This window comes from Hippocampus zosterae, chromosome 8 (assembly GCF_025434085.1).
Source record: "Hippocampus zosterae strain Florida chromosome 8, ASM2543408v3, whole genome shotgun sequence".
NCBI lineage: Eukaryota > Metazoa > Chordata > Actinopteri > Syngnathiformes > Syngnathidae > Hippocampus > Hippocampus zosterae.
The window spans coordinates 3,974,382-3,995,265 of NC_067458.1; the positions used below are offsets into that span (position 1 = coordinate 3,974,382).

Below are 20,884 nucleotides of genomic sequence, written 5' to 3' on the forward strand. Positions count from 1 at the left end.
GATGAGTGGTTGCAACAGATCCCGGGAACAACATCGGACATCTCAGTCCAGTGCTGGGAACAGCAAGGATACTGTGCAGAACCCTCAAGCTTCCTGGCCTCTTGTAGAGGACCCGAGCTGAATGAGGGACGGACACCACCCGAGGGGTGAGACGAGGATTATTATTTTTTTTTATTAGTATATAGCATTAAGTACAGTAATGTTAACTACTCCAGACATGTACGTCTACATGCATGTATAACATTAAATTTGGCCTTATAAATATTATATATACTCAAACACACGTACATATACCTGTACGGGGGGTCAGGGGGTACCTACTTTGCGGATTTTCCTCTTTCAGGAGGGGTTAGCCCATTAGCCAAATTGCTAGGTGATTTACAATATTATCAGCACCTACCCAGTAAGCGGGTTAGGAAAATAGTCCAGTTTTTATAAGGGCAGTGGTTCTTAACTGTTGTCACCGTGGGGCCCGCATCTATCTACCTGTTGATACAGTCGTGACCCACCTTTATGAAATTTGAAAAAGTAAAGTGCGGGGGGGGGGGGGGTGCTGGAGGCTTTCCAAGCTGTGTTCGGGCCGTAGGCGGGGGACACTCTGAACCGGTTGCCAGCCAATTGCAGGGCACACAGGGACAAACAACCACCCATGCTCACACTGACACCCAGGGACAATTTAGAGCGTCCAATCAGCCTGCCATGCATGTTTTTGGAATGTGGGAGGAAACCGGAGGACCCGGAGAAAACCCACGCAGGCCAGGGAAGAACATGCAAACTCCCCACAGTGAGGCTAGAGCAGGGATTGAACCCACGACCTCTGGACTGTGAAGTCTATGCGTGAACCACTGGAACAGCAGGCCGCCCTGGACAACATGTTGTATATTACATACAGTATATTTTGAAACGCTGTTTCAAATGAATTTGACGACAGTGCCAAAAGCATCTGACTACATACATCTGCAAGCCAAAAGCCGCGCTGCACTATGCTTGCTTACTAAAGTGAGTAATATTTCCAGTCCCTTACCCACTTTGTAATATGTTCCATGCGGGAAGTTGGGATGCATCAGTGTTGTACTGAAAAATCAGAATACAAATACATGTACATTCGCACAAACTGCCAAGGCCAACCCACATTGCCTCCGCGGCCCACTTTGCTTTCGTGTGTATTCCTGAATAATGGTGATTCATCAGGACATTAAGGGTGTGGAAAATAATCGATATTAATCGATACATCGATGCGCACGTACGCGATCCGAGTGCATCGGCTCATTCACTGGGTACGACGTGATTGACGGGTGAAATCGCGATTCATCACGATGCATTGATGGGTATCGGTGAAATCGCGATTCATCACGATGCATTGATGGGTATCGGTAAAATCCGATTCAATCGCCGTTTTATTCATGTTAAACGTCACATATCTGCCCTTTCCTAGGCGCAATGAATGCACCATCATTGCTTTGCGTTTTGTGTTGAATACGGACGGTAGCCGTGCGTCACATACAGTCCAGTACACAACGAGCGAAACATTATGGAAGTTACCGCACGCAGCAGCAAGGAAACTACTATATTTAATGCAGCCGCAACATTCAAATCTTATGTTTGGAAATACTACGGCTTCGAAAAGAAAGACGGAAAGCTTGATAAAACCTCCGTAATTTGCAAGGAATGTCGCACTAAGAAGCCATACAACGGCAGCACCACAAATATGCAGACCCACTTAAACCGATGGCACCAGATCACCGACAAGTTTCCCTCCCGCTTCCCCGCCCAGTTCCTCGTCGGACACCGGAGAAACTCTTGGTAAACCAGGTCAGGATCAGAAAAAAATTGCCTCTTATTTTGGGAGTCTCCTTGCAACTCACTGTGACCGCGCAATGGCTATAACTAAGGCCACTGCTTATTTCATATGCAAAGACCTCCAGCCTTAGCGTGGTGGACAACGAGGGTTTCAGACAGCTCGTGCACGTTTTGGAACCCAGGTATAAAATACCAGACAGGTCTGTGTTCACTTACAAACATATTCCCGATGTGTACAACAAAGTGAGAAGTGAGATTACTGTGTCGCTGAACAGTGCGCAAAGAGTTGCACTTACAGTGGATGGGTGGACATCTTGCGCTATAGATTCATATACTGTGTATATATATATATATATATATATATATATATATATATATATATATATATATATATATATATATATATATATATATATATATGAATATATATATATGAATATGAATATTTCATATAAGACACTCAGTGAGAGTCTGTTTGTGTTTACACTATAGCAACAGCTGTGAGTCTCAGGTGTCAAATTGTTTACATTTTCTTTGCACAAAACCCAATTGTGAAAGGGCTTAAATAAGTTGTTTTACAAGTTCTACTCTTCATAAGGAATAAAGTGGTATCCTTTTTGTAATACCATACTGAATTCCATCTTTTTAAAAGCTTTTTTTCTTTGCTTATTTGCATCATGTTTAATTGCACAATATCGCAACAAATTGCATTGTATCGTATCGGATCGCATTGATTTGAACTTAATGTGTATCGAATCGTATCGCATCGTGACGACGGTGAAACGTATCGCATCGTATCGCCAGAAAATTCCATGTATCGTTTAAGTCTCGCATCGCTGGCAGTGGATCGTGATGTGTATCGAATCGTCCTCAGTGCTGAGATTCACATCCCTACAGGACATTTGACACAATATTATTCATTCGTGCTTCCTATCTGCAGGAGTCTGGATTCAACATGTTTTCCTCCAAGCCTTATGGTGAAGGAACCCTGCTCTTTTCGGAGTCCTCTGTCACGTTTCAGAGCACCAAGTATGACGACCCGAAGAAATGGATGGGTCAGCTCTATCATAATGCCATGAGTGCCATGGACTGTAAACCTCCAGGTACCGATGGCTTTTGTTTGTATCCATTTACACACATATGTGCTTGCCATGACTGACAGGAGCCGTAACAAGTCGGGAAATTAAATGTCTCGATGAAATTGCAGTTCACCATCAAAAGTTTAACTCTGCATGCGTGTTTTACTGTTTTCTGTCGCTGCTTTGGGGAGAGGGGGTGACAAAAAATATACAGTATATGTTTCAAAATTAGGTGATAAGTGAAGAGACTACCTCCAGTGACGTAACTATATTGCCCATGTCTTAAAAACAAATAAATAAATAAAAGATTCCACAGTATGTGCCTATCTACCTACCTGTTTACCTGTCGATGTATCAATAGAAAGCCCATTGCGGTGGTGTGTGCTGTCGACGGGCGAGCAGCAGAAATGTGCTGCGATGGGCTCGGCCTTTCAAAAGAAAGGGCTTACTCCGTCTGTCAACTGTATCTACGGCGACTCTGTGACAGACTGCATGGAGAAAATAAAGGTAAGGTGTTGAAATTAGCAACATTTTTGTCATTTTAAAACGGACTTCCAAATGTCTGAATTCTAATCACAAACTTGTACCTGTATCACTTCCTTCTCAGAACAAGGAGGCTGATGCCATCACTCTGGATGGAGGTTATATATTTACGGCTGGCAAGGACTATGGCTTGGTACCCGCGACTGGAGAGAGCTACACAGGTTCAAAGAAGACAGAATGAAGCCAGAAGACATCGCCAAGCTACAACACAAATTAACAATGTTTTACGTTCTTCCAGCGGATCGGGATGGCTCCAACTATTATGCGGTTGCGGTGGTGAAAAAGAGTAACTATGGCATCAGGAGTCTTGATGATCTGAAAGGCCTTCAGTCCTGTCACACAGGATTGGGGCGCACAGCTGGTTGGAACGTTCCTGTATCAACCCTGATAGAGAAAGGCCTGATCAGCCCTCAACATTGTCAAATAGCCCAAGGTCAGTGTCCGTAAAAGAAGTAAGAGCTGGTGGACTTCACGAAACAGCTCATTTTGCACAAATCATCTCACGCCATGTGAAAAAAGTCTCTGAATATTGTTCTTATTCTCCCCCAAATGGTACATAGCGGTGGGTGGGTTTTTCAAGCAGAGTTGTGTACCAGGTGCGAATCAGCCCAGTTTCCCGACCAACCTGTGTGGCTTGTGTACTGGAGACATCTTGGGGCATAACAAATGTGAGAAAGGAAAGGACCTGTACGATGGATACGACGGTGCCTTCAGGTAAAAAAAAAAATCATACCAAATCCGCTTCTTAATCGATACATTTGATTTTCTTCCCTATCATCGAATGATGGTTCTACACGGTGATTATAGTGGTTGAGCATGTCTGCTTCAGGTTCGAATGTCCGCTCATGTCCTCCTGTGTGAATTTTGCACCATGTTTCCGTGCTTGCGGGAGTTTTCTCCGGGTACTCCGACTTCCCCCCACTTTCCAAAAACTTTCATGATGGGTTCAAAGATGATTCTAAATTCCCCGTAGGTGTGAGGAACTATAATGAGAATAAGGGATAGAAAGAATTTTAGGTTCTTAAGCCTAAAAAGCCTCATTTTGAAAATAATAAGAATAATCTGTTCCACATAGGTGTCTGGCAACAGGTGGTGGAGATGTGGCTTTCATCAAGCATTCAACTGTGTTCCAAAATACTGATGGTATAAGCAGAATCTTTTTCAAACAAATGTTATATTTTAAATTAATCCTCACCTGAAGCTTTTGTGTGGTTATCCAGGGAACTCTGATGAAATTTGGGCCAGAGATCTCCAGTCCAAAGACTTCCAGCTGCTTTGTCCGCATAGCACCAAAGCCGAGGTCACTCAGTATAAATACTGTCATCTGGCGCGCGTTCCCTCCCATGCCGTTATGGTGCGGCCTGACACCAACATCCACGCAATCTATGGGCTCCTGGACAATGCACAGGTACGAGAGAATAAAGGTTGAAATATTTCATTTTCTCAAGGGAGTCTCTTAACTGCAATTTACAGTGCAACTCTGAATGACACTTCAAGGGAGTTCAACTGTCACAAGGGAGGAATAGGAATAGAGATTTTTTTTCTTTTTTAAATTCTGTGTTGTCTGACGTGGAGCTTCCATTTTCTACCCAAGCTTGTGTGGGCTTTTGCTGAGCACTACTACAAGCCCCACTGTCCATCCTGTTTATTTTAATTTTTTTTTTACAGACATATTTTGGCAGCGACACGGGTACAGAGTTCCGGATGTTCGACTCGCAGGAATACAGGGGCACAGATCTTATCTTTAAAGACTCCACCATACGCCTAGTGGGGGTAGGTGACAGAAAGACCTACCAGGAGTGGCTGGGCCAGAACTACTTAGACTCACTTATCAACATGGAGTGTAATGCATCGTGTGCAGGTAAACACATTGCTTGCGACGATAATATTTAATTTTGATGTCTTAAAATGGCATAGTTACGAGTGTAATGAGATGAATTTATCATGTGACCTGTTCCGTGTCTTGTAGTGATTTCCTCGCTGTTGTTGGTCACCGTAGCGCTGCTCTGCTCTGTGTTGACAGCCATCTAAAAGTCAGCATACGCAACTTCTTCTCTCGCTCCCTTCCCTCACCTTGTTCTCTTGTCCTAATCCCTCCATCACATAGCATTTGTGAAAAAAATATATCCCTCTTCCCACTGATGTAAACCTTTTCAAATGTTTTTATGGGGCCAAAAATGAAAAAGAAAATGAGTTTGTCTATACCACCTTGTTTACACCCAGGTGGCTCTGCCATATCAGAGCAGTTAGGCCTCGATGTTTAGTTTTTTTTCTACAGTAGCTTCAGGGATAGTTTCGAATTATCCATCACTATTTATCTTACAGAAGTGGTCTTCGCCTAAATAACTGAACCCCCACACGACGTGGCAATAGGTACCGCAATGCAAATAAACATTCCAGCTAAACAGAATTAGTTTTAACCAAATTGAAACACCCTTTGTAGATTTTCTCTTTTGTGATTCTCAATCCATGGTCTTTTGTCGATCAGAACTACATTGATGTGTATTTTCTTAAACCCAGAGATTTATTTTTATATGATGTTCAGATGCCATATCAGTGTATATGTACTGACTCATGCTGTCGAAAATTAGTGCATTCTTTCTTCTGAACATAGATTTTATTTCAGTGTGAAATGATGAAACGTAACTAATATTTAGTTGCCAGGCCAGTGAGTCTGCACGGGTATTAAGTATCTTAGCCAGATGTGTTGTGTCTCTTGTTACAATAAATTCTTAATGCATCAAAAGGCATTTGTGTCATGTTTTTCGTATCACGTAGCGGTACATGTTTGATAGATACAGCCAGAGTGAACTTCGTTCAAGTCCAGCGCTGTACAATGATTGCACGTAACAAAGATTTAAGAGAAAGACTGGATATGTACTCTGAACCAGATTGGAACATATAATCATAGAAGGCACAAACAAATTCGACTTTCCATTTTCTTTGTTGTTTGACCCAGGTTGGGTCAACAGGATACAAATTCGACTTTCCATCTTCTTTGTTGCTTGACCCAGGTTGGGTCAACAGGATAGCTAGTGCTTGTTTGACTTTTGGCGAGAGGCGGATACACACTGGACTGACTTCCGACTGGTATGAAGCAGCATTAGAAAGATACCGATTATTTGAATCAGGTGTGTTGCTGTCACATTGTTGAACAGTGGTGGATCAATTAATTTTTTTTTTTTATCAGAAAAAAATATTTCAAAAATTATTTTTTGACCTTATTTGATAAGATATGCTTTATTTGTCCCACACTGGGGAAATTTACAGCCTACAGCAGCAAGAATGTGGGTAGAAAGAAGAAAAAAACCAAACACTGTTCAATTAAGCGCAATATAAATACAAAATGGATAAAGCGCAGTGCTGTTTACAATTGTTTTTCACATCATTTAATTATTATTATTATTCATTCATCATTCATTCATCTTCCGAACCGCTTGATCCTCACTAGGGTCGCGGGGGGTGCTGGAGCCTATACCAGCTGTCTCCGGGCAGTAGGCGGGGGACACCCTGAATCGGTTGCCAGCCAATCGCAGGGCACACAGAAACGAACAACCATTCGCACTCACACTCACACCTAGGGACAATTTAGAGTGTTCAATCAGCCTGCCACGCATGTTTTTGGAATGTGGGAGGAAACCGGAGCACCCGGAGAAAACCCACGCAGGCCCGGGGGAGAACATGCAAACTCCACACAGGGAGGCCGGAGCTGGAATCGAACCCGGTACCTCTGCACTGTGAAGCCCACGTGCTAACCACTGGACTACCGGGCCGCCTTATTATTATTATTATTGTTATTATTTTTATTCAGCAGCCTGACAGCAGTCGGTAGGAACGAGCGTCGGTATCTCTCCTTCTTGCAGCGCGGGTGTAACAGTCTCTGGTTAAAGGAGCTACCTAGTGCTGTCAGGGCGGGCTGGTGGGTGTGGGAGGGACTGTCCATCATAGCTTTTAGCTTAGTTAGCATCCTTTTGATTTTGATAAATTTGAGACATTCTTGTATTTTAATGGTCAAAATTGGAATAGAAGCTAATTTTATATTTTGGATTCATAGTTTCCGATCTGACGCGAGGGAAGAAGTCGCGAAGAAGTAACAAGTTGTCAACCTCGCTGTACATCACTGACGTGTGCTGATAATCCATCCATCCATTTTCCGATCCGCTTCATCCTCACACGCTGCTGGAGCCCATCCCAGCCGCGTTCAGGCAGTAGGCGGGGGACACCCTGAACCGGTTGCCAGCAAATCGCAGGGCACACACAGACAAACAACCATTTGAACCCACACTCACACATAGGGACAATTTCGAGTGTTCAAACAGCCTGCCATGCATGTTTTTGGAATATGGTGGGAAACCGTAGTACCTGGGGAAAACCCACGCAGGCCCGGGGAGAACATGCAAACTCAACACAGGAAGGCCGAAGCCAGGATCAAGACCACAACCACTGTGAGGTTGATGTGCTAAGCATTGGACCATCGGGCCCCCCTGTGCTGATAATGTAATCGTAAATTAAACCTGAAGACCCTTAAAAAATTGATTTGGTGCAGTTTTTCTTGTTTTTTAACCAGATGTATGTTTTTGTCATACTGTATTTTTTTAAACACAGCAACGGTTGCACACCTTTTCAATTGTTTCATAATCATTCCATAAATTAACAGCTTGAGCACAGACAGGTATTTTTTGTAGGTTTGTTCTTGTCATTGATTTTTTTAACTGATTGCGCCCCTTAAATTATAATAACTTTCTCTGATTTTGAACAGCTTGTTTATCGTGACAAATTTGGTTATTGTATGCTGTGGACGTTATTTGTGCTGTTTTGAATTCAACTCAGAATTTGATGAATAACAGAGTCAATAGTCTAATCTATATATTGTGAAAGGCTAATCATTCCTGTCGCTCTTTTTTGTAGCTTTAAGGTAGACTGAGTATTATTTTATTTTTTTTTTGTAATACCCCATATCTCCACACAATATGTCAGATAAGGCAGGAATCGTGAGTAACATGTATTATACATTGTATTGCAATTTCGTATTTCGGAGATCCTTGGTTTATGAAGGATACCGATTGTGTTTTGAGATTTTTCTCTTGACATTTTCTCTCTCTTCAGTCCACACAACAAAAACAAAAGAATTGATCTTACCATTTCAATACTTTTGGTGTGGACTGTAGTGCCCTTCCAACGAAAAAGACTTTGACACGCCTGGTTTCGAATATCATAACTATCAGAACATAACTGAAGTACAGTACTCCACTGAGGAAGGCCAAAGCCGAGATTCAAACCCCCAACCCTCAGCCTAGTGAGACAGCCGTGCTAACCACTTGGTTACATGTTACGGCAGGTGCTCTGTTAAGTAAAACATTTAGTTGTGATCCTTTTTTCAACAACCCATCACATCTTTGACAAACTGTGTTTATACTGAAAATGGATTACCACACATCAATTGCAATGACTTTAATCTCGCCACAACAGTAAATCATCTCCATAAACCTAATATTATCGTCATATACTGTACCTTAAAATGATACTCATTTACAATGGCCTAATATTCGTGCCACATTGATTTGGCTGAAAGAAAAAGTCAGTTCGTGTTGCTGGCAGCCACCACACTTGTACAGTATATGCAAATTACACAGGCGCACAAACACGCGTCTGGATCGTGATGTCAGTGTGAGTGTTTTTCCACGTCCATTTTTCCACGTGCATCAAAATGCTCCATGGTTGGAGTTCAATCAGTTTTGACAGAACTTTTACGGCACGTCTGTGTGCACCCCGCAGCCACACTTAGATAAAATGTCTGCAGTGTTGCCACAAAGAGATGACATTGAATTTTCCAAGTTGATTTCAGTTCATCATTCAGGTTGAGGGATTATTTCTTAACCTGTCTTGATCCATCTTTCCACCCATCCTTGACTTCATTGACGAACGTCTCTCCGACTCTCTTGAGTCGCCTGCCGACTTCCTCCACGCCGTCGGGCACTCGACCTGTCTCTTCTCGGACCTGCCGCAGCGTCTTTGACCGCAAGGCTCGTTGCGAGGCGTCCCGGCCGACTATCTGAGCCTTGGTGATGGCGTAGGCTGTGATCTGCGCTGCCCTACGGATCGGACGAGACTCCGCTAGCTTCTCGACGACGCGGAGGTTGTTGAGCAGCGACAGCAACATTCGAGACAGCATTTTTTTACGGTCTCCTCCGCGACGCTCGAGTGAGCTAGTCGACGGTTTAGTTTAGCTTAGCAGGGGAAGTGGAGCTTGACAATCCCCCGAGACAGTATATCTCTGAAATTAAAACAATATTCTATGTTAGTTTGAGATCCGAATCAATTGGTGGACGACTACCGTGCTCTTGTTCAAAACGGTGGTAACAGAGGTGACTTACTTCAGTTCTAAAGGTGCCAGTGTCGTCCGCCTGTAGCACGTCAGAGATCAGGTGACAAACGAGCCCATGTTTGGACTTCCGGTTCTTCTTCTTTTTCGTATTATCGGGGGTTTGCAAAGTGACAATGCTGAATTATTGCCATCTAGTGATCAATAATGATTACTGCGTTTGCTTATACAGTGTACTTACAATACAGCAGGGGTCACCAACTATTTTGAAAGTGAGAGCTACTTCTCCGAAAACGATGAATGCGAAGGGATACCAGTTTGATAAAACTGATAAAATTCCCTTGATTTATGTGGTTTATCTTTGTGAAGTCATCGATCATAAAGAATTCTGACAATAATTATCACAATAATTGAACATGATATTAAACGGTTAATATCAATAGGCGACACTTTGTTTCTGTAAATCTCTGGAAGTATTAACATTTTCAAATGTTCACATTTTCTTTCTACAACATTCTTGCTGCTGGAGGCTGTAAATTTCCCCAGTGTGGGTCAAATAAAAAATATCTTATCTTATCTTAGCTTATCTTAGCTTATCTTAGCTTATTTCACCGGCGAGTTATTTTGAGGGGAAAAAAACCGCGGGCCACCCCTGAGGTCGTTGGGTGTTACCTTCTCAAAGCCGAGTCGGACTGGCTGGAAAAGGCAAAACCCTCCCGCTGTCATTAAGGAGACAAACAAAAAGTTGGAGTTGAGAGAGAGGAGCGATCATTCTTCTACTATTATTCTCCAGACTTGTTGCTCTTACTTATTAAATTTGTTATAATATATATGCTGTTGTAATAAGAGGGAGGGAGGAAGGGAGGGAGAGAGAGAGATGAACAGCAAAAGTCCTTTTAGAGACCTGTTTCACCTGTTGCCACGAAGAGAGATTAGGTTTTAGCTTTGTGTGTGTGTGTGTGTGTGTGTGTGTGTGTGTGCGTGTGTGTGAGTGTGTGCGTGTGTGTGTGTGCGTGTGAGTGTGCGTGTGTGTGTGCGTGTGTGTGTGCGTGTGTAAGACCCTCCCCTTCCGGCTCCCAATGAGGAGCCAGCTCCCATCGTTCACTTCAAAGAGCCGGCTCGTTCGCGATCGACACATCACTACTCCGTTAGTTAATCTGAGTGTGGAGCGCATTGGCGTGAGTTGTGGCTAACAGCAACTCCTATGAATGTGTGTTATTGCTTTTTTTGTTTCTTAAAAAAACGACAGGTTGTATCAGCGACTTGCCTTGCGACTTGCATCATTCTTTCCACATTGAAAGGTACTGTATGTGTATATAATTTTAATTGCAGGTCTACTCCTATTCAAAAGGCGGCGCTCTATATGAAGAGCGGTAGTCATTTCAGAAAATTGCGACTTCCGTTTCCTTCTTCATTGAACACACTCATTTATGTGCTGACTCAACTGTGTAAGCAACCGAAGGTTCAAAAACAAAGACGACTCCAGTCATGCGGGTTCTTCTACTGTTGGCGATGACGGCGCTTTCGTTCAGCCCGATGTTAGTCCGCGGATCCGAGAAGAAGAAGCTGCAGATTGGCATCAAGAAGCGAGTGGACAACTGCTCCGTGAGATCACGCAACGGAGACGTGCTAAACATGCACTACACTGGCAAGCTGGAGGACGGCACCGAGTTTGACAGCAGCATTCCCAGCGGCCGACCCTTCACCTTCACACTGGGAAGCGGTCAAGTGATCAAAGGTTGGGACCAGGGCCTGCTCGGGATGTGCGAGGGAGAAAAGAGGAAGCTGGTCATCCCCGCCGAGCTGGGCTACGGAGACCGAGGAGCGCCGCCGAAGATCCCCGGGGGTGCCACTTTGATCTTTGAGGTTGAGCTGGTCAGCATCGAGAGGAGATCCGAACTTTGATGAAAGAGGGATGATCAGAGGTCCTAGTAAGTTATCGGAACTCAAGGTTTCCAAGGTTGTGTCTGTAGGGGCATGGCGATCAAATGACCTATAAAGGCATATATCTTGGTGTATCTTTTAGTTAATTTTTTTAATATTTTTGTATTTATGGGTTCAATGCATTAAAATCAACCAATCCGGCTTACTTTCACTACTTTAGAACTCTATTTTGACTGACGGACTTGACTGTTGATGCCACAAATCATTCTGTAACAGAAACAAAAATTAACCTTGACTGAATTGAACTGAACTGATATTTTGTTCATTTTAATTCAGATGGTCATGGTAACATTAAACCACATCGATTGACTATTTTTCAATCAACTGGCTCAGCAATTCACATTTTGGTAGTTAAACACTCAAGTGTTGAGTTGATCCTGCTTTTTTGTTTTAAATTACTGTGGTCACTGAAATTCATGTTCAGGTATAATGACCACCCCATTACTGTACAACAGACACAATTTTCTCTGCATTTCATCATTGTATATTTTTTTAAACAACTGAATTTGAAATCAAAGGTCAGAAAATGGTGCCAACCAAATATAAATGCTGTTGTTCAATTTCAGTTTAGAAGGTATTTGGTGAAAGAAAGGCTTGCGAGATCTCTGTAAAGTGAAAACAATCTATACAGAATGATTTGATGCCCAAATAAAAACAAATCCACAAACAACCATGTTGACACTGTTTTATTTAGCGGGGGACTAAAGTGGTTTTACTGTGCCTACAGAAAGTGACTTTGTCATCATGGGACAAAAATGAATACAATTTTGGAATAAGGGTGTGATATAATAAAGTTGTATTGTAATCCACCACTGATTACTTTAGCTCAAATTGATATGTTGTACATTGTCTCACAGTTGTCACTGGGTGGTACCACCACACAACGGTACAATTACATTAGGCCAGGCATGTCCAAAGTCCGGCCCGCGGGCCAAAACCGGCCCGCGGTCGAATTTCATCCGGCCCTCGGCCCCTGTCATAAAATCAGTGCCGTCTGGCCCGCAGGTTGGGCGCAATGGAACACGTGTTGCATTGACTGAGGTCTCGTAGACTGGGGAGTGATGTTTCATAGAGTACTGCTTCCCTCTAGTGGCTAAATGAGTAATAGCATTCACTAAATGAGTAATAGCATTTAGACACTAGAGGGCATCACTCACGAGTTAACAAGACATCACTCCGTGTTTATATTGACTGATGTCATATTTCAAATGATCCTTGCAGTTGTGGATATGTGTATTGCTTGTTCATTTCCCTGTTGTTCGAGTCAAAGGTTTTGTGACTATTGAAAAGTCATGGTGATACATTTTATGTTTCAAATCAATCAATTTGCACTCTGGAGACTTCTGTTTAAGAAAAAGTCAAGTGAATAAGCAGTTGCATGTGATATACCTGTTTCAAATGAACCAAAAAAAATTCTTAAGATTGTTGAAATTAAAATATAAATGGAAATGTGAAACGGACTGGCTTACTAAAATTTGTTGAACAATATTGTTGTTCAATGTAAAGAATGTCAGCCAAGGTCGGCCCCCCGACATTTTACCACATAAAATCTGGCCCCCTTGGCAAAAAGTTTGGACATCCCTGCATTAGGCCAAACAAAAAATGTAGTGCGTTTCCGGTAACATGAAATTTCAGCATAGGGTTGGTAGGTCGGACAAAGTTTTTTTTTTTTCATCAAAAATTTAAACAAAATAACCATAAAACAAGAAGACATTGAACCCGCCGCTCCGTCGCCACCTGTTTGGTTTTCTCCTAGCTCCGGACTCGGGGGGGGGGGGGGGGGGGGCGCCGCCGCCTCCACTGACGTCCTCCCCCGACGTCCTCCCCCGCCCTCGGTGTTTACTCGGCCCGTGGTGTTCATCAAATGGTTCGCTGATTTTTTTCGATACATCAATGGATGCTATTTTCTTAACATTATTGCTATTTCATTTATTCATCTTCAGAACCGCTTTATCCTCACTAGGGTCGCGGGGGGTGCTGGAGCCTATCCCAGCTGTCTTCGGGCATTAGGCAGGGGACACCCCAAACTGGTTGCCAGCCAATCACAGGGCACACAGAGACGAACAACCATGCACGGCCACACCCACACGTAGGGACAATTTAGAGTGACCAATCGGCCTGCCATGCATGTTTTTGGAATGTGGGAGGAAACCGGAGTACCCGGAGAAAACCCACGCAGGCCGGGGAGAACATGCAAACTCCACACAGGAAGGCCGGAGCTGGAATTCTGCACTGTGAAGTCGACGTGCTAACGGGCTACCGGGCCGCCATATCTCTCTCTCTCGATAGATATAGATATATGCTATTTTCTTAACATTACATTGCGAGCATGCAACTAACATAAAAAACACAGTTTAAACTGTCGTCGCAGATCGTGGCCGCCGCCATGTTACAATGTTGTTGACGGACGACAGGGCAAACGATGCACGGGCTCAACTTGAATATCGCGAGAGTTTGCACCGATGTAAACCCTCTACACAAAAATGTAGAGGGTTGTTTGAGAAAAAAAATGCAGACCGTAAAATTTTTCATTCGACGTAGAAATTCTCGGTCAGTCGGGTTACCGGAAACACACTACCTTTTTTCTACGCCTTACGGAATGTCCTTCCTTATTTGTCACGTCCTTGTTTATGATGATACTTGTGCAGCGTGTAGTACCGGAGACAAATTCCTTGTGTGTTCTTCACACTTGGCCAATAAAGATGATTCTGATTCTGAAGTTGGATTATGTGAAAATGTATGGATACATTGTATGTGCCTCATGATGAATTGATGTAACTATGACATACATGGATTGTTCAGTAACCTAATGTTGCTTCTTTCCATTTCTAGGTGATGCTCCTTGTGATTGGAGACCACTAGGGACATCAGTGAAGAAGACATGACAAATTTGGGATGGGACTCTTCCAGCAGCAGAGCTACTACTGATGCATAATGTCCTGTTTTACAGGATCCAGGTTGCTAAAATAAGAACTAAAACGCAACAATAAAGACAAAAACTGCAGCATTCCAAATAAATACACATTTTTATTTTTCCGTTATCAGCAGGAATATTTGTCTTTAAGTACAAACAGATGATGATTCCACTTACTGTGACAATAGGCAACAAATCATATCAGATGTTGTTGACTTTATTTGTAAACTGATGATAAAAAAATTACATTTAGAAAAAAAAATGTTTTGTTTGGTTGCAAAATCTACAATATAACTCTTGACGTGTGTGCTCATAGCCAGTTGTAGACCACTCAGTGTTTTCTATGCTCACTGACTGACAATCTGGTCGTTTCAGCATGGCATCGTTGTTGTTAAGGCCAAAATGCCAATTAATCGTCAACCCCAAGCGTGTACATTTTTATTTTATTTTTTGCAAAGGTGCCACACCAGAAACTAATGCTATCTGAGGGCCAAGTTAACATGCTAACCTCAACATGCTAAATTGTTCCATGCTTGGATGTGGTATTATAAATAGGAAATACAATACTTAAACAGTGGTCCAGTGGTTATCACGTTGACTTCACAGTGCAGAGGTACCGGGTTCAATTCCAGCTCTGGCATCCCTGTGTGGAGTTTGCATGTTCTCCCCGGGCCTGTGTGGGTTTTCTCCGGGTACTCCGGTTTCCTCCCACATTCCAAAAACATGCATGGCAGGCCGATTGAACACTCTCTTGAACCTTGGTGTGGGTGTGGATGTTTTGTTCATCTCTGTGTGCCCTGTGATTGGCTGGCAACCGATTCAGGGTGTGCCCTGCCTACTGCCCAAAAACAGCTGGGATAGGCTCCAGCAACCCCTGCGGCCCTTGTGAGGATGAAGCGGTTCGGAAAATGAATGAATGAATATTTAAACAGAATTATAAGCACTTATTAAAATGACATCTTTCAACTTCACTAATTACATTTTGTGCACTAAAGGTCATGATTCAAATATACAAATAATTGGGACGTGTAATATTTCAGTTTTATACATCCATCCATGTTCATCACCGTTTACCCTGAACAGGCTTGTGGCGGGGGGGGGGGGGGGGTGCTAGAGCCAATCACCGCTGACTTTGGGTGGAAGGCAGACTACATCTAAAACTGGTCGCCTGTCAGTCCTAGGGCACACATGGAGACAGACAACCATTCACACCTACATCCTCAACGAGTGGGAACTTAAGTCAGGCGAGTGTACCACTACACTAATTGTTGACTCAGTGATATAAAGTGAGAAAATAATACACCCAATATGTACAGCCTATGAAACTATATTTGCATGGAACACATGCCAAACTCGGGTCCATGAGGGCTGCTGTCCTTCATGTTTGAGATGTTTCCAACATACCTGATTCAAATGTGATTAGGATCGTTATCAAGCTCCTGCAGAGCTTGCTGACACTTCTCCTGAACCAGAGTTTGACACCTGTGGCAGCCGTACAGTATTATCACGCTAAATCCTCTATCTTCCACTGTGCAGAAAGTAGGACGTTGCTTACATTAGGACCACTGTTTTCATTTTTGCAATTTTCCATTTTGGAAAAATAGTTGCAAGTGCTAGATTGGTTGGAAAACTCACTAAATATAGCGAAAACGTTGCGAGTTTGGCAACAGTGCTGACTCAAATTGTAGGTCTTGCTTGTTACCTTGTTGAACTCACATCCACACTTGTGTACACCAATAAAACCACATTTTTCAAAATAAAAGCACTGCATATTTTACATTTTACTTTGACTTGATGGTCACTGTGAGGGCTCGTCAGAGCCTCTGGGAAGGCCAGATTTTACCCTGGGCTGTACTTTAGGTATTTGTGGTCTCAATTGAGCTTAAGCTCCTGCAACATACAGTATGTACAAGAAAGCAACTACTTTTAGACAACAATAAAGGAACATAGGGCAAATAAAATAATACAAAGACAGATACTAAAGGGATCATTTCAAAATGAGCTGGTTGGGGTTTTAAAAGGAAAAAGTCCTCAAATTTTACGTCTTTCTGAAGGTTTTGAAGGCTATTCAGGAAAGTGAAACAGCACGCAGGAGCTACAGACGTAAAAAACAAACATTTTTTTAGGCCCGTGTTATGAAGCACGCACTTAGCTGTAAATATGACGATATAAGACTAACACGAAAATACAGTACATCTTTGTGATCAAGTGGAGTTGTTGCGCACGGACGTGTTTAAACGGCGGACTCACCGGAAACGTAGGACGAAACTAACGAATAAGTAGCATTTCGCCTGTTATGCGTTTATCCGCAATGTCTGTGAAATTGAATGCTCTAAACAGCGACTCTTACACCGATATCGGTTCATACAGAGATCAACATTTTAAGGTAAGACACAATGCTAACTGGTCGATAAGTTTACGTGCCACACCGACATCTTGGTCGCTAATTGCTGAAAACGGTTTGTCCAAGAAGGAAATTTCTCTTAACATTTGCGTAGCTTAGTCATACATTTTTCGACCGATTGTTAGGCAGCTATAAACGTATAGTCGCGTCTGTTAGTTACCTATATACCGTATGAAGCTAAACGTATCAAAATACCGTAAGAATAGATTGGTGACCACGGTCAAACCAGCGATTGTTAATAACCGTACTTTACGGTATTCTGCCACCAGTGAGCAGTGTTGGCCACCTTCAAAGTAAAAGCTCTGCGACTCGTGCATGCCCCCATTAGTTTGGATTTAAAATAATGTTATAAAATAACTTCTCAACGGTCAGGCAACGAAGAGTTCACCCAGGGAGAATGAAAACGGTCTCAGCCACCAAAAAGCGTTCTGAAGTTGTGATAGAAACAAAAGTTAATGTTGACTCGACATCAATGACTAAAATTACACCCGATTTGAGAATAAAAAGATTAATAAATAAAATTTCGTTATCCCGGAACCAGACCAGGTGTGGGGAACACTTGGCCACCCCAGGTTTCCAACCATTGTATTTTCATTACGATCTGATGTTGCTTTTCAAAACAAAAAACATCGCAATATTACGTTTTCAATTATACATCCATTTTTAAATTATGAAAACGATCTGTTTTTGTTATCACGCGTATTTTTTAATTCATGTTTATCGTTAACAATTTCAGATTTCCGAGCCTCTTATTTTGAAATGTAACATAAAATCTTGATCGGTATTTTGGTTGGATACTTGGAGTGCCCGAGTGTTCCATGAACCTGATCTGGTTGCGGGATAGTGAAAAATTGAATTTTAATGTGTTTTTTTTAATTCAGGTGCGTAGTGAAAAATTTCAGATTTCAGATGCCTTTTATTTTGAAATGTAACATTAGCTCTTGAAGCAAACACTGGTTTGATGCCTGGGGTGGTCTAATGTTCCCTAAACCTGGTCTGGTTGTGGGATAACGAAAACTGTGTATTTTTTTTTTTTTATCTCAGGCGTGTACTGTAGTTCATAATTTCAGATTTCAGAGCCCTTTTATTTTGAAGTGTAACAGCAGATCTTAATGAAAGTATTACGGCTGGATACCCTGGGTAGCCTAGTGTGCTCTTGACCTGGTCTAGTTGCGGGATAACACCAACTGAATTTTGAACAGATTTTTTTTTAAACCAGGTGTAATTCTAGTCATAGATGAAGAATTAACATTGCCTTTTGTTTCTATCTCAACTTCAAAATGCTTCTTGGTGCTATTCTGAAACTATTTTCATTCTCCCTGGGTGAACTCGTCGTTGCTTGATCGCTGAAAAGTTATTTTATTTCTAACCCAAACCACTGACATGCGAGCTTTGATTTTAAAGGTGGCCAACGCCACTCGCTAGCAGCAGATTACCGTAATGCAAAGTATTAACAATCGCTGTGGCGGCTGGCTTGACTTCAACTTTGTGAGTGGAGGCTGACCTGACTGCAGTAATTGATGCCGGTAAATGCTCAAATGAGTCATTGAGAACTTCGGTGTAGTATTGCTTTTAACAACACCGTTAATTTTACTCGCCAGCTACCTCTTGGTGGTGACTTTTGCTAATCTTTGTGAATATGTTCTTGTGTTTCCAGGGTAAGTGTCACATACAAGAGAAGCTGCTGAAGGCAAGCCACACATTATATGTGGGGAACCTTTCCTTCTACACCACAGAGGAGCAGGTAAGAGACACTGAACTATTTAAATTAATTAATCTGTAATGTTAGTTGAGAAGATGTTACATGGTTGTGGTATAGCTTTCCAGAAGAGCATGCGAAAATATTTTGCAACCATTTTCTTTCTCTTCCAAACAGGTTCACGAGCTTTTTTCTAAAAGTGGAGATGTAAAGCGTATCATCATTGGTCTGGATAAAGTCAAGAAGACAGCATGTGGCTTCTGCTTTGTCGAGTATCCTTTTTACTGTGTTCACTGTACACTGTACTGTGTAAACATGTGCCTGGACACACCTCAGAACGTATTGTCACGCACACAGAAGAGTATGCAAGAGTATGCAACAGACCTTAACCCCAGCTTGTGTAGATACTATACAAGGGCAGATGCAGAACATGCTATGCGCTTCATAAATGGCACACGTCTCGATGACCGCATGATCAGGACGGACTGGGACACTGGCTTTAAGGAGGGAAGACAGTATGGTCGTGGAAAGTCTGGAGGACAGGTAAATTCCTTGGTACCCCTTGCAGTTGTCACTGTATGCTGTTCTCCATTGGGTGTGAAGGTTAAAAGTGTCTGCGCTGCTTGCTTTTTGACAGCAAGGGCATGTCTCCAATCAAAAAAAAGTTGCGTGACTGGAAATTAGGAAAGACATGACTGCACAAACTATTTTTTTCAGCGTAGCATTTGTGAGAATTATCTGCTCCATGTTGAAATTGTACATATCCACTGAAGGACTAGGCACATTTGGAAAAAAAATGCCTGTCCGAGTGTAATAAGTTAACCACTTTTAATGTTAAGATGTCAAACCAATAGTCTGTTTCAACTTGAGTCACATGTAGGAGGAATGTGAAAGGGATTTGTGTCACATTTGCCTCGTTCCAGCCCCTTAAAACATGAAATGTATCCCACGTGTAAAAACTTGACTAATGTAATACATAACAAGCACTTAGATTGTAAGTGACATGGGGAAAAAAAGCTGTACGTTATATTTTATTAATGCTGTTCTCTTAAGTGGCCTTTTTGAAGCCCGTCCTTATTTTTGAACAGAAGTGAAATCACATGTAAAAGCTTTTTCAGCCCGCACCAAAGTAGGAGGAATGTGAAAGGGATTTGTGTCACATTTGCCTCGTTCCAGCCCCTTAAAACATGAAATGTATCCCACGTGTAAAAACTTGACTAATGTAATACATAACAAGCACTTAGATTGTAAGTGACATTGTACAAAAAGCTGTACGTTATATTTTATTAATGCTGTTCTCTTAAGTGGCCTTTTTGAAGCCCGTCCTTATTTTTGAACAGAAGTGAAATCACATGTAAAAGCTTTTTCAGCCCGCACCAAACTCGGTGTGTTGCTTTTTATCTGCATACATGAATTGTGATTGCAACTAATTCTCTGCAATATAGTTCGCTGGATAGAAGAACCTTGAATGTACTGAAAGTCTTTTCTCATGTTTCAGTGATTCTTTTTGGTTCTTTCTATGTAGGTAAGGGATGAGTACAGGCAGGACTACGACCCAGCCAGAGGCGGATATGGAAAGTTGGCTCAACAGCACAGAGGGCCACAATAACTTTGAAATAATCCGTCTTGATGTTTCATGGATACCCCCCCCCCCCCTCAACACTGCCTCTTGAGCCCTCATCACCTTCAACGTAGTCCTTATTTCTGACATAGCAATGAAGAGTCGTGGTGTTGAGTGTATCAGTCTCATTTTATTTATCTGCAGGATGAACGTAAAGCAAGCATGCCATTTTAGCGCCCCCTCCCCCCAAAAAACCACTCTTCACATGAATGGAAATGTCTCAAATTGTGTATACTTTAGTTTGTTTTTAATAAAGTGTGAACTTTCTACCTCTGCCAATGCTAATTAATTGTGTATTTGGTGATCAGTCAATAGGAATGACCAAAATCAAGTGACGGAATAATTCATTCATTCATTCATTCATCTTCCTAACCGCTTGATCCTCACTAGGGTCGCGGGGGGTGCTGGAGCCTATCCCAGCTGTCTCCGGGCAGTAGGCGGGGGACACCCTGAATCGGTTGCCATCCAATTGCAGGGTACACAGAGACGAACAACCATTCGCACTCACACTCACACCTAGGGACAATTTAGAGTGTTCAATCAGCCTGCCATGCATGT

At 42.4% G+C, this 20,884-nt stretch overlaps 5 protein-coding genes across 7 annotated transcripts in view; 3 read left to right on the top strand and 2 right to left on the bottom strand.

Annotated features, from left to right (window-relative positions):
* The window catches only part of meltf (melanotransferrin), an 11,537-nt gene extending 5,369 nt beyond the window's left edge, over positions 1 to 6,168 (top strand). For all 3 annotated transcript variants that reach the window (XM_052073398.1, XM_052073399.1, XM_052073400.1), the window contains 9 exons: positions 2,741 to 2,903; positions 3,241 to 3,386; positions 3,487 to 3,583; positions 3,661 to 3,855; positions 3,983 to 4,136; positions 4,498 to 4,565; positions 4,643 to 4,830; positions 5,091 to 5,283; positions 5,392 to 6,168. In XM_052073398.1, the coding sequence (XP_051929358.1) occupies positions 2,741 to 2,903; positions 3,241 to 3,386; positions 3,487 to 3,583; positions 3,661 to 3,855; positions 3,983 to 4,136; positions 4,498 to 4,565; positions 4,643 to 4,830; positions 5,091 to 5,283; positions 5,392 to 5,453 (1,266 nt within the window). In that variant the 3' untranslated portion in view covers positions 5,454 to 6,168. The remainder of the gene's footprint in view (positions 1 to 2,740; positions 2,904 to 3,240; positions 3,387 to 3,486; positions 3,584 to 3,660; positions 3,856 to 3,982; positions 4,137 to 4,497; positions 4,566 to 4,642; positions 4,831 to 5,090; positions 5,284 to 5,391) is intronic.
* The window catches only part of LOC127605710 (uncharacterized), a 284,213-nt gene that overhangs the window by 258,495 nt on the left and 4,834 nt on the right, over positions 1 to 20,884 (bottom strand). The gene's annotated exons all lie outside the window — the stretch shown is intronic.
* ncbp2as2 (NCBP2 antisense 2 (head to head)) lies at positions 8,859 to 9,870 on the bottom strand. Its single transcript, XM_052073523.1, is given in 2 exon segments — positions 8,859 to 9,439; positions 9,442 to 9,870. Coding segments are annotated over 2 exon segments (258 nt in total). The 5' UTR covers positions 9,595 to 9,870; the 3' UTR covers positions 8,859 to 9,334.
* On the top strand, positions 11,131 to 14,729 carry fkbp2 (FKBP prolyl isomerase 2). Its single transcript, XM_052073518.1, has 2 exons — positions 11,131 to 11,675; positions 14,521 to 14,729. The coding sequence occupies exon 1, from the start codon at positions 11,233 to 11,235 to the stop codon at positions 11,647 to 11,649; it is 417 nt and encodes a 138-aa protein (XP_051929478.1). The 5' UTR covers positions 11,131 to 11,232; the 3' UTR covers positions 11,650 to 11,675; positions 14,521 to 14,729.
* ncbp2 (nuclear cap binding protein subunit 2) lies at positions 16,706 to 20,600 on the top strand. Its single transcript, XM_052073510.1, has 5 exons — positions 16,706 to 16,988; positions 18,664 to 18,750; positions 18,883 to 18,977; positions 19,110 to 19,248; positions 20,231 to 20,600. The coding sequence occupies exons 1-5, from the start codon at positions 16,899 to 16,901 to the stop codon at positions 20,312 to 20,314; spliced, it is 495 nt and encodes a 164-aa protein (XP_051929470.1). The 5' UTR covers positions 16,706 to 16,898; the 3' UTR covers positions 20,315 to 20,600.